The sequence below is a fragment of the Liolophura sinensis genome, chromosome 12 (genome assembly GCF_032854445.1).
Source record: "Liolophura sinensis isolate JHLJ2023 chromosome 12, CUHK_Ljap_v2, whole genome shotgun sequence".
NCBI lineage: Eukaryota > Metazoa > Mollusca > Polyplacophora > Chitonida > Chitonidae > Liolophura > Liolophura sinensis.
The window spans coordinates 27,462,539-27,476,031 of NC_088306.1; the positions used below are offsets into that span (position 1 = coordinate 27,462,539).

General features: G+C 39.2%; 1 protein-coding gene across 1 annotated transcript; it reads right to left on the bottom strand.

Annotated features, from left to right (window-relative positions):
- Positions 1 to 704: 704 nt before the first annotated feature.
- LOC135479843 (cytosolic phospholipase A2-like) lies at positions 705 to 12,364 on the bottom strand. The gene is made up of 14 exons (XM_064759747.1): positions 12,318 to 12,364; positions 12,104 to 12,219; positions 10,886 to 10,923; positions 10,465 to 10,597; positions 8,585 to 8,721; positions 6,365 to 6,587; positions 5,886 to 6,000; positions 5,137 to 5,274; positions 4,553 to 4,657; positions 4,080 to 4,314; positions 3,359 to 3,480; positions 2,733 to 2,935; positions 2,189 to 2,375; positions 705 to 1,671 (listed from the first exon to the last, which is right to left on the bottom strand). The coding sequence occupies exons 2-14, from the start codon at positions 12,188 to 12,190 to the stop codon at positions 1,466 to 1,468; spliced, it is 1,929 nt and encodes a 642-aa protein (XP_064615817.1). The 5' UTR covers positions 12,191 to 12,219; positions 12,318 to 12,364; the 3' UTR covers positions 705 to 1,465.
- Between the last annotated feature and the right edge of the window lie 1,129 nt (positions 12,365 to 13,493).

Genomic DNA, 13,493 nt, shown 5'->3' on the forward strand with positions numbered 1-13,493 from the left:
AGCAATGGTAGGCTACAATAAATGACAAAACAATACCGCATGTTCTTCTGTTAACCAAGTTACAGATATTATTATTTATTTATTTGTTCATTAACTGGTGTTTCAGGAGGGGCTTTTTTCACACGACGTCGGTCAGGTCTATAGGCAGTGGAAACTGGAATGCCTAGAATAAACTATCAACCTTTGGCAATTAGCTGACAAACCTCCTGAACTGGATTTGAACTGCCACCACAAATGTCCGAGGTCGAATGGTAGCGGGAAATTACAATTGTTAATATAAATCAGGCAAGAAGAGCTCATCTCTTCAATACGATAAGCAGGATTACGTTTTTAGAAGAAAGGGAATAACTATCAGAGTCAAAAAAATCATGTTTATATCTGTTCGCTCAGTTAATGAAAATCATTGTCGTCTTCTGAAATGAATAACGAATTGTTTTGAAAACACTAAAGACAAAAGCGAAGTCAAACAAAGTGTAATTGTATTTATACATATATTAGTAAATCTTGATCAGTTTATAATAGTACAAACCAAAACAGTAGACAGGCATAAAGAAAATTAATGAGGCAAACTATAAAATCATACTGATAACGACATCTTTTTCTACAGAAACATTTAAATATGACAAAAATATTGCCTCACGTTATGACATTTTAAAAAAAACATGTGATTTCTGTTATATAATGATATGATTGTACAATGTGTGTTCACGCCGTGTTCAAACATATTTAACTTTGATCACCATTGTAATGAGGCAATTTAAAATAAACATATATACCTTAATATATATAATATTTAATACAAGTTACCTGTTTACAGAGCACCAATAGCACATATCACAGAAAGGAATGCCTTTCTTTAACATACAGGTATTTCCGATAACATCAATGTACAAATTCAGGAGTGTAAGATGAGGGACAGGATGAGTCACTTAAAGTATAATATTACTGGTGACTGGAGGAACTCAGGGTTGTGTAATTGATGAATGATTGTTTGAGTGGCGTTAACGCGACATTCCAGAATCTCTCCCTTATACGATTTTGATCAGTTTCATGGTTGGAAATACCCAACCATGAAATCACCAGCCTTTTACAAGCTTCTGATTCGGATTTTACTATGTACGGATCACGGATTTTCTCCCATACAGCAGGTTCGTGAGCACGAGCATATCATCAGATGAAAGTCAAGAGAGCTTCAAAAAATTTCATGCAAGACTATATTATAATGGCCTTCCCTATGTTCCCTATCGACCGCTTATTGCCATCAAACCCACAAGAGCAGAGGAGATTCCGATATTGCCCGCTCTCAACAAACAGTAAAACTATGCTGGCAACGTCTAAAATAGCATACATCCTATCATTTAAAAATCATGTACGTTGAGAAGAGGGATTTCGCATTTCATGATCTATATGACACATATGTTCTATGTGCACAATTTTGATTGGTTTCTAATCTCATTGAAATGAATTATTTTCGTTTCTTCTGGACTGCCTCCGCAATGGCCTCTATGATCTCCTTCAGGTGGTTGAGTGTATTGAATTCCATCAGCTGAGATAACCGATCAAACGCCTTGTGAGTGTAGGTGAAGTTAAGCGTGGAATACGGGGCTTCGGGATCGTCAAAGACGGCGAAGTCCGCGAATTCTTTCTCTTCAGTAGTTTCCCTTGGGACACCTGGTGACGAAAAAGAAAATGTTTAGGGCAAAAAATTAGCATGGCATCTGCAAAATACGAAATCAAAACTTCCCAGATTAAAAGGGGTCTCTCAAAATGATCAAAATAGTCTAGCACCCCAAATCGTGGAATATATATGTACAAGTAAGAGAACATGTATAGCAGTGGGTAGTGTGTTCTAGGCTGGCTGTATTGATTTACTTTGTTTCATTTATTTCATGAAATGCCATATTTAAGAGTTTTTCACTTATGCGATGACTGTCAATATTATGGGTGGAGCAAACAGAAGTGCCAGTCGTAAATCTCCGACCGTAAGTAAGGTAATGACGAATGACGACTTTGCACACCTCACTAGTACCAGATGCGTCTTCTTCGACGAATTTTAGACTTCACAAATGTTCTCACGAGCGTTGTAGATCGCTTATTGTCACAAAGGCACCGCAAGCAGTGACAGCGCAGGATTGTTCCCTGCCCAAGGTCGGTTTTGAAACTGCGCCTTGAAATGCTTGCAACTCACCTGGCTTCTTATACTTCCGGAAGTCGAGATTCACGAGGACGAAGTGAAGTATTATGGGACAGTTAGGGTCGTTGGGATCACGGAAGATGTACAACTCCTTCATCTCTTCTTTCTCAAACACACTCGTGTCGATGGGTGGGAAACGAAGACCGTGTTGTTTAGCCCACTTTTCAGCCAGTTTTATTTCCTGGAAAAAAATCATCAGCGCATTCGTCAGGCAAGGCAAATTTGTTTTACAACCTCGGAAACCATGGAAAACACAATGATATCGATCTAAAGAAAGCAGTTACTAAAAAAATCCGAATAGTTCAGAGTAAACAGGGCAAGTAATGATGTACATATAACATTGCCCGGAGCTAAGTCAAATTTAAAATACTTTAGAGCTTATGTTTGGTCCTTGAAATTAAAATTTGACCATTTCAAAACACGTGTGACAAGCCCCCAAATTAGTTGACGAAGTTTTTAATTCAACCTAAGGTCATAAATGGCTGTTGTAAAATTGGTACCAGATAGCTGACTGGTTATTCATCAGGAATTAATTTACCTCGAACGGCTCGCTGTCATCGCTGGGTCTACCACTGAAGTCAAACGACAGGATCAAGTCTATCCCTCGGGCTTGCCTCAGCACGAGAGGGTACGGGGAGTTGAAAGTTAACCCTGCGTCCACGACGAATTGTTTCTTCACGTGGGTGAAATACACTCCGATTCGTTCGTCTGAATCGTCTGTAAACATAATTAAATTTTCGGCTAATTTTATATATATATATACTATTTCCACGTCTCGGTCCTATATACTGTCAAATAATGCTGGGAAGGCTGGTCAAGCTGAACAAAGAAGTCTGGCACGGTACATTTGTATCCGGCATGCAGGTAACTAGGTCAACAGTTCAAATCCATCTCTTGCTGGATCAAATGAGATATACTGCACCAGAAGTTTTTTTAATGCTCTTTACTTTAGCTTTACCACCTTCATACAGCTGTTTTGAAATAGTTTCGTAATGGGGAAAGAACACCTGTGAAATACAGGACTGGGCTAAATACTGAATGCAAGACTTTTGTCTTCTTAAACGTCATTTTGAACTTGTCTGTCATTCTTTTAAACGTTGCATTAATTTAATGACTGAAGTGGAAATGTCTCCGGTAATTACTGGATTAATTAAGTCTTCTCACCAGAATCTGTTTCTTCGGGGGTCTTAGGTTCTTCTCCTTTAGGTAGTAACGCGATTCCTCTCAGGAAGTTGTGAATCACGCCAGCGCGGCCAGTGCGAGTGCTCAGAAGCTGAAATCTCTTGCTGGAAACGGAAAACGATAACCGTGAGGTTTTGATTTTAGCAATCGGTTCACAGTTTTATAACAAATTGTTTAACTTCAACATTTTTGTTTTCAAATTCAAATGAAATAAACAAGTAATACTTCTGAACTTTTCACGGAAAATACGACGTCACTATACGCTTGTGGTCAAGCGTAGGCAAAATCACCTTTTCTGACTAAATATTGATTTTGGGAAAACATTATATTAGTTTTATAACTAGTTTTAAGACGACTACACAATGACACAGTTCGAACATTAAAAATATCACTGAAGTTTTGTTAAAAAGTAAATAGGCTTTATATAATGTGTGTAGTAAACTTTTTTTTTTGAAAGGGACAGTAACATTGAAATCAAAGGGTTTAAGCCATTGCACCTCGACAGATAACTGAAACAAAAATCCTTGCCGTAAAGCTATATTGTCTTATCTGTTTGTCCAAGCAAGCAAACCCAATATCCTTTACGAGTCACGCTAATAGATGAACAGAAGTGGAGTGAAATTTTGAAGCGGTTGGATAGTGGCAGTATTTGCACGGTGACTAAATTAGAGGATCAAATTGCAAAGAGAATAAATTATATTACCTATCTACTAGGTCCTTAAACCAGTTCATCCAGAATCCTTTGTCCGCGACCGTTTTTTCTGCTCCTTGTTCTTCCTCCTCCTTCGTTTTCCTGCTTTTGGCCGCGGTCGTAGTATCAGTCAGTTCTTCACAATGATCATGATGACAGTTATCGTGATCATCAAAATCATCGTCGTCATCATCGTCTTCATCTTCGCTTCCGTCACTCAGCATCGATTCTTCTTGAATTTTCTTTTCTGCATTACAATATCAAAATAAGAATAATCGTAATTTCCTTCCTATCATAAAAATTGCACGAGATAATACCACTAATCACAAGACGAAATCATCTTTTCAGTATGACAGCAATTTGGTACCAAAAACTTCTGTATGACTTCTACTGACGGTTAAGAATATTAACTTCAGTATCTCATTATTTCAGTTAAAATGATAATATAGTGGTTTTCAAGGCCTGGCAAGTGGTGTGCATTTTACTCATGAACATACTCATTTCCCGTCTGACCATCTTCACGGGGTCCATGTTTCGGTTGTCATCAAATAGTCGATCAAACATGATGCTGAAAGCGTTGCCCCAAATACCTGCGACAAAAGATGGAAAATATGCTGTTACGTAGTTTACAGAAAAGATATATTTATTTTGTTTGATTGGTGTTTTACGCAATACCCAATAATATTTCGCATATGCGACGACGGCCAGTATTATGGTGTAGAAATCCAAATGGGGCAATGAAGTGAATAAGTTTTTGTTTGATTATGACAATAGCCAACTCCAGTTTTGTCTAAAAAACTGGGCAAGACAATTTATTGTGAGGTTTCCGGTGAATTTTAGTGCCAATGAAGAAAGGCAGACAATATTCAAAATGCTGTATTGTAAGAACTTAACGTTGTTTAATTGAACAGATTCATTCTTTTCTCAGGGTAGAGAGAACAAATAATGACATAAAACACCTGCTAACAGGGGAAGAACGGCATCAGAACCTCTCGTATTGCAACAATTTACAAGGTTAAAATACACCCCAAAATTACTTCAGATTTTGAAAACAAAACCTAGGACTGACCTTGTAAAAAGTGGAGTGGGGGTTCGTCGTACTTCTTAGCCAACTTGCCCATGAAGAACTTACTGCCGAAATACTCGCTCTTCATGAACGACCCAAACTTCGCCATTCCTATCTCGAAAGGGCTGAACTCAATCCATTCTGCAAAGTAACATGTCTTGGTATTGTAATGTAGTCAACAAAACAGCCCTATGGACAGGCGTCGCCCTGTATAGGGGCACACTAATGCCCGATATAGTTACAGTTATGACATCAGACACAATAGACCGCATCGAGGGACTAATGGTTAGTGCTTCCCACTCGAAGTCGGGAGATCCGGGATCAAACCAAAGACTTTAAAAATGGTACTGGTTGCTGCTTGGCTTGGCACCAAGCACTGATAGGTTACAGCATGGAAACAGGACTGGTCGGCCTGGTGTCAGTATAATGTGACTGGGCGGGGTGTCTTCGACATCATACTTCGGTGGCAATAGCACTATGGCCTTATGAACTCGCCCTGCCACAAGAAACACAGTATATGTACACAGACCCAATTACTCCTCGTCTTCGCACTGTGGAAAAATTGTTAAGGATAGGTTAAATCCCTAGCATTTATTCATTCATTCATTTATTCATTCAAACCCGATCTTGGCTTATCACGCCATGTTACATGAACAAATTGCCTCTTGACCTGATTTGAAGTAACTAGCTTACGGAGCTGATGCGTGAACAGCCTAGCTTGTCGTGAGGCCTTGCATCCTTTTTTGTCTTACCTTGGAAAACTCTGGCAGAAACGTTCGCCTTCACGTGTACACACGTATACAGAGGCATTGGGATGTTACCGTCTACGATTTTTATCTGTTGATCTGTCAGTGTACAAGCTTTTCTCTGAAAGACCAAAAAATACATGGGGGTCAGTGATATTGACGCTATAGGCATATCACAATTCCTTCCCTCTGGTATCAAGTACATGCCTGGTAAGAGTCTTAGTTTGTACACTCTAACCAACTATCCAAAATCTTGTACAGAAGGGATATTTAACACAGGGTAGACAGAAAAACGTAACGAATTAGAGAGCAAAAACATGAAGATTTTTTGAGATAACCAGTTTGTTGTATCATCAATAAACCCAGTCAAAATATACATTCAAACAACCGTTTACAAAACTGTAACTATGCCCATAACATTAAACAGAGCTGGTTTTACATATCAGACCACCCAATCCAACATCAATTGCCTCCCTTTTACTTACGTCTTTAATTAGTGTTTCTCCCACCAGATGGCCATAGAAATCCGTGAAGCTGATTGGCTGGCCGTTGTTCCATTTTTCCATCATGGCGCCGATGTACCGACTAACTTGCTGCATTCCCATCAAGTTAATAAAACTCGCGTCAATGTTCTTTTTTAGCTCTTCCTGAAATTCTTTCAGAGACAACTTTGGCCACTTCGGATGCGAGTACAATGTCGATAATAACCTGATAATTTAATTTGGGGAAAAATATCTTTCAATTAAACCGAAGAAACCTACGACAATATTAAACACTGAGATAATTAATTTAAAGAGAGTATTCCAGAGATTTTGGACAAAATCAAATTTTCTGCAGCAGCAATAGTGTTTATATAGCTCAAATTACTGCCTTTCAGTAAATAACAGACTCGTATCTGTCCTATGTATAGTGTCAAAATGACTTTAAGGTTTGAAAAAGTTATAATGCGACCTGCTTTATAAATTTTAGGGTATTATTACCGATTTTTGATGTAAACCGCGAACAGACAAGGCTGGTACTTTGTGAAGGTAATTATTTGGGCTATTCTAAAATGAAAACAAAAGTCTTCTATAGTCTCTTTTACTTAAGGCTTCATTCAAACGCACACGTTTCGGAACAACACGGAAATGTAGCACGGTGAGCAAAGATTTTGTCAAATCCCACTGTGACTGATACTAGAAACCAACATTTACACAAACCGAGCAGGAAAAAGTATTTATCAAAGCACAGACGCCATATTGACTGCCGCCAGTTTGTGATTTTCATACTGTTCACACAAATCAACACATGCTCATTTCGACTTGTTTTGACTCTTTAGCCACGAAGTTACAAAAGCTCGTTTAAGAATGCAGAACTGCAGAACGTGAAATTCCCCCCTTTCGTCTTTTGCACCTCCTAAAGTGTTGAACAGAGCAGTTAAAATCGTGACCATGCTACTGGTTATTGTGACGTCAACTTCAAAGCAGGCTACTTTTTATAACAACGTATTGTTATGTGCACAAATGCCGTCAGCTTCTAAATTTAGCTTGCCACGGTTTACATATGCTGAGTTCAGGGCCAGCTGTCTGCCTCTGCCTTAGAATATTCCAGAATACGCTCAGTTCGGGGCCTGTTTGTTTACAACAAGTGTTCAAGAATTTTCTTATTCCAGAAAATTCCACCAGTCTATATAAGACCTATGAAGGCAGGTCAAAAGGGGAGAACGGAGAATTATTGAGAGTTTTGGATGCTTTCGCTGTGTATTACTTTAGTAGGCCTTTTGTGCTGAATTTTGGTGTCTTTATAGCCTCTGGCTTTGTTATATCATATCTCCACCGAGCACTTGTTCAGTCTGAACTTGTATACTTAACTTGTGCTCTTGTGTACGCAGTGCTTATTAGTACACGGACCCTGTCTGTGGAATTTTGTGTATACTTCGTCTTACACTCAGTTATACTGTGGATTTTGCCTCTTGTGAATATTGCCTCTGTGCATTTTTTAAGCATTGTGGAATATATGCGTCCGTTTGGACTTGACACCGTTGTACATGTAAGTACTTTAGTATTTGTATAGATACTGCTATCCTTTCTTGTTAAACTTAAGTACTTTAGTATTTGTAAAAGTCTTGTTATCTGTTCTTGTTAAACCTAATAAATTGTTTTAAAATAAAATCTGCTAGTTTTGGTCACTTTTATGTGCGGCTAAACTGTCGTGTATTTGGAACAAGCCATCTCTTTATAATACAGACAGCTTGGGTCGTAACAGTATTCAAATCTCAAGTGTCGAAGGTCAGTTCAACCTTTTGATACTTTATGTTTGCTTTTCATGTTTTAATGGCTTTTCAGAAAAACTGATATGCTGTCAAGGGGACCCTAAAAACATTTTTGTGGATCACTTGAAGTTTGACCCGTTAAGTTTGAAAGTCGCGCAGTCAAAGTGTGTACATATTAGACATTCATCTTACCCACATGGAAGACTTGTACAAAGTTAGTCTTTGCACTTAGAATTGCATATGCTCATATTTCAGAGTTATCCAAAATGCCGTTAACCTCGGTCGAAGATCTTTTACAAATGCCCAAAAGTCAGCAAATGCAACTTTTTTCCAGAGATCACTTTTATATAAGTGCTATATTCCATTACATACAAAAAACCCATTTTGAAAACGAAGGAGAAAAAAACCTGAAATATTAAAGTAGTTCGCCGAGCGTGAAGTTATAAGATCTTACCAACATGACCCCGACAGTCCACATGTGTAAATGACACAGTCCAGCACACCTGTTTCTTGCAGAGCTTTGAAGACACCGCTATAGGCCACCATAGCCCGGAAACCCCCACCTGACCCCAGCACGGCTACAGTCGGCACCTGAAATACAACGATCGATTTATAGATTGATTAATTATCAATGTGTGGACCTTGCTGGCCGAGTGGCTTAACCTGCCTTTCGCTCTTGGTCAGTGGAGCTTTACTCTAAACGTGTAGCATTTCTTTTCTTGTCAAAAAAATGTTAAGTCGGGAATCTGGGTATTGTAAGAAAGGTAAACAATCAAGCAAATAGGCCGTTAATTTGAATTGAAAGTGACGTTTGGGAGATGCTATAATGTGTTGTGTTATTATAACATAATCCTGTGTTATATTCATCATATGATCCTGGTAGACTTATACAATCTTTATCTTGAATTAATGGAATACGTATGCTATATTTAACGGAATACTATGCCACAACAATAGGTTACAATCTAGAATCAGTCACGCAGGTTTTCTGATAAACTTAACGGATTGTCTTTTGAGATAGCGAAAAGCAGGAATTGAATTTTGTTCCTTTCAGGGGAGGGGGTTGGGGGAGCTACAGATAAAAATAAACGCAGTAAATTTTGCAAAAGTCATTTTAGCATAGGTACAAGCGGTTCATGTGAAATTTGCTCTCCGCGTACTGGCCGTAGATCTGTGCTAGATTTCCGAGCAGTTTTTGGTTCTTTTCGATTATTATATATTTTGACGCCTATATATAGCAAAAGATATCCCAACATAAAAAGGAATGGTCAGGTCAGCCCATAACTCGTGAGTATGGATATACAGATAGTGATTTCTCAGTCTCTTATCCCTGTTATACAATTCTCAGAATCTCGTGCCTCTCTTGACATATCCGCAGATCTCGTAGGTTTGTGTAAATGTTGATTTCCAGTATGAGCAATCCAGAAGAACACGCATTCTAAAATTGGAATGTACTTGGGAGGGATGTCGTATTTGAATCGCACAATCCTGCCTACGACTGGTTGTATCCTGACACAGATAGAGCTTATCCGATGAAATAGACACTCTGATTCGGGTTTTTTTTTTTCTTTTTCATTTTTTACTGATTTCTTTCTACCGAGATTTGCAGGTATCCTTGCGGAGTGGGGTAAAACAACGCTGTTGCGAGAGTTACGGAGAGAAACAGCCCCAAATATGTCGGGCTGCTGGTAAGGAACATCTTTAGCTATTAAATCTTCCTGAACAGACGTGATTGCCATGGACCCTTTTTTTTCGGCGAGACCACACGGTTGACGTTGATTTATGCTTGGGAAGATGTAATGCACCTGTGAACAGCGGTAAATGTTCCTTGCAGTCAATCCGACACATTTGGGGTTGTTTTCGATAAGAATTATCCCCACTCTATATTTGCAGATAATCAGACATGTAGACCGCTGTTCATGTCACAATTATGTCATATGAAGACAATTCACATGAAGGCGTGTGGTTTGTTGTGATCGAACTACACCCTGGTTACATGACCTGTTGTTTTGCAGGATTATATTACTGAGCGGAGTTGTCTAGTACAAGGACAAAGTGTCTGATTTTACTGGCGTGTGACTGACATCCTGGAAGACAGCTTAGGGGCTACAGGCTGAAATGTTCACAATGCCAAAACTTTAAAACATGTGGAGCGGCAAAGCGTTGATATCAGTTAATTCTGATTGGCTTATATTACAAATTACCCGCATGCCCGTTTACAAGCTCCATAATGAAAACAATCCGTGACGCGCTATATGTTCCACTCGATCGAATTTCCTTCGACAACTCGTAATTAAATTTAATCACGTTATAACATATAAAATCGTCATGTACCTCTTCAATGGTTTTCGGCCCCCTTCCGCCAAGTAAACAGCCCATTCCTGTCATAGTTTTCAACTTCCTGACCTTAAGATAATTCATTTCTTCTTCACACAAATCCACACTGTAGCGTAAATTGGGTTGCGTACTGAAAAGAAAACCCTATTAGCCACCTTACACAATTTGGAAAGCTTTGAGATAACCGGAAACTAAATTCTCATTTTAACATAATCTATATTTAAGGGAGCATGTCAACAACAACAGCGACAAATATTAATGGGTTTTAATGGGTGCTTTTTCTCATTAGTATCTCCGTTTTATTTTTGTAACAATCACACTTCTTTTGTGTCTTGGGAACAGGTACATGTATTTTGAGCTATTTCTAACTATGCCAAAAGGGTATATCCAATATATTTCTAAACTTGAAAATACTTACTCTATTTCTGTCTTTAATTCCATATCAAGTTCAGAGACCTAAAAGTATCAAAGAAATGGATACGAATTCATTATTAACATAGGGCAGCTGTTTATTTATTTAATTGTGTTTTATGCCATTCTCAGGAACATTTGGCCGTAAGGCGGTGAGGTTTGTATGTAATGGGGAACTGGACAAAGTCCGGATAAATCTTCCATTATCTGTGACATGCCCATGTGCACACCATATATATTGTCCCACATGTGACGTACCTATTTGCACACCATACATATTGTCCCACATGTGAAGCACACATGTGCACACCATATATATTGTCCCACACACGACGTGCTCATTCGTGGTGGAAGACAAGCGGATTTCAACAAACGGCAGACTGCGTAAAAGGTATCACGAACAGTGACGTTGATCGTCTGTTGCCACCAAGGTCTCACGAGTGTCGTTCACTGTTTGTGGCCACTAAGGCGTCACGAACAGTGAGGTCGACCGTGTGTTGTCACCAAGGTCTCACGAACGTCGTCCACCGTTTATTGCCACCAAGGCCTCACGAACAGTGACGTTGGCCGTATGTTGCCACGAAGACCTCAAGAGCGTCGTCCACCGTTTTTTGCCACCAAGGCCTCTCGAACGGTGACGTCGACCGTCTGTTGCCACCAAGGTCTGACAAGCGTCGTCCATTGTTTGTTGCCACTAAGGCGTCACGAACGGTGACGTCGACCGTCTGTTGTCACCAAGGTCTCACGAGGGTCGTCCACCGTTTATTGCCACCAAGGCCTCACGAAATGTGACGAAGACCTCACGAGCGTCAAGCACCGGTTTTGGCTACCGAGGCCTGACCAACGTTGACGTCTACCGTCTGTTGCCACCAAGGCCTCACGAACAGTAACGTTAACCGTTTGTGGCCACCAAGGCTCCACAAACAATGACGTTGACCGTTTGTTGTCATCAAGGCCTGAAGAACAATAGCGTCGACCCTTTGTTGTCACCAAGGCTCCACGAACTGTGACGTTGACCGTTTGTTGACACCAAGGCTCAATGTACAGGGATGTTGCAGTGAGACCAGTTTGATAAACAGGTCGCGACACTATCGTGGTTTGGCCAGAACAAATGTACAAAGCGACAAACAAATGGATAACATTTTTTATAATACTATCTTTTAACGTTCCACGTGATGAACTTGCATCTTACTCTTGTTAAGAAAATTTCCTAAAAACAACAAACCTTGTTAAAAATAACGGTCTTCTTGATCCACTTGTTCCTTTCCAGGCTGTTTATGTTGATCTGTTCACTTCCGATTGCCCAATCCATTGTGTAGTTGTCGTCTTTTAGGTTAATATCTGCAATGAAATACAAATTGTTTTCATCAAATGTGTTTAAAAATCTTACCAAATCCCTGTTAGACTGTAGTCTTTGGTGAAAGGTTTTAAATACTTACGAAGTATGTTCTTTTCTTTTGGATCGAGGAGATAACGGAAATTCTCGTTCCACACGGGATTTGGCTCGTTAGTTTTCGTGGCTGTTCTTCTTTTGGCGTCCGGTGTTTTGCGCATCTTCAGCTCAATGTACGGGTCAGGTGTATCAACTGAAAATAAGAGTCATTCATATCAGTCATGACTCAGTTTTATCAAATTCCCATGAAACTTAACGTTAAAGTCAAAATACGTCAAGCAAGACCTATGTATTTTGGTTTTAGCTAAACTTCATTTTGTAATTATTTTGTAGGATAGCATCCATATATCACAATGAAGAGTTCGGTTACCTATCTTAAGGACACGTTTTGGAATTGATATCACCTTTTTGTCAAGTCTGTCAAGTGTTGTAAACTGAATTTTAAACTGCTTGATGGCGTTAATAAGTTTCATCTTAAAATCTAGCGTGCAAGAAACCCATAAAAAATTGAAGATCCTCTACTGTGAAACATTGACGTCAACTGATTGTAATGAATAAATAATTAAAACAAATGGCTCACCCATATCGCCCCACCCTTTAGTTATTTTCCGTCCACGAAGCACATTGGCATACAGAATCAAGCAAGGACGATTGTCCACCTGGCAAGAGAGTGAAAACGGGTTTCAGTAATATGTTAATATGTTGTCATATTTTCGTAATGGTGATAAGTGATCAAAATGTGTCAAGTAAAGACATTTCACCGGGAGAAGGGGTGGAAACAAAGCGAATTTAACCCAGGCGACATAGGCCTTGAATAAGATTTTAGCATGAATAAAGAAAATTATGGCTTATAGCTAAGAATGTTTTTCTTGAAAAGTAACCAGAATGTGTGTAACCTTCAAATATGATAGTTTCATTGTCGTCTAGTACTTTACACTTCAGAGATCGGCAAAAATCAACATTTCGCCCATTTACCTAAATATTATTTATCACCTCCTCACGGCAGGGGAACCCGGATGCTGGAAGCTATGAATATGTAAGTTTATATTGCCTAATTACGACTGGAATATAATCTTAGCTAGGTATTCTGAACACTACGCCACTACACAAAACGAACACAAAAGTTTATTGTTGCTGTCCGACTCGAATTTCATGAGAGAAAAAAAAACTGCTATGAGCCAGGGTGTATAAAGTATCTCCTTTGTGTACGACCCGACCTGAG

What these genes read in the sequence shown, in the direction of transcription:
- LOC135479843 (XM_064759747.1), bottom strand. Translation starts at nt 12,190, where the DNA reads ATGGATTGGGCAATCGGAAGTGAACAGATCAACATAAACAGCCTGGAA. An exon ending in GAATTAAAGACAGAAATAGA is followed by an intron (nt 10,598 to 10,885) that starts GTAAGTATTTTC and finishes TTTTCTTTTCAG; the next exon opens with TACGCAACCCAATTTACGCT. An exon ending in CCGGAAGTATAAGAAGCCAG is followed by an intron (nt 1,672 to 2,188) that starts GTGAGTTGCAAG and finishes TTTCGTCACCAG; the next exon opens with GTGTCCCAAGGGAAACTACT.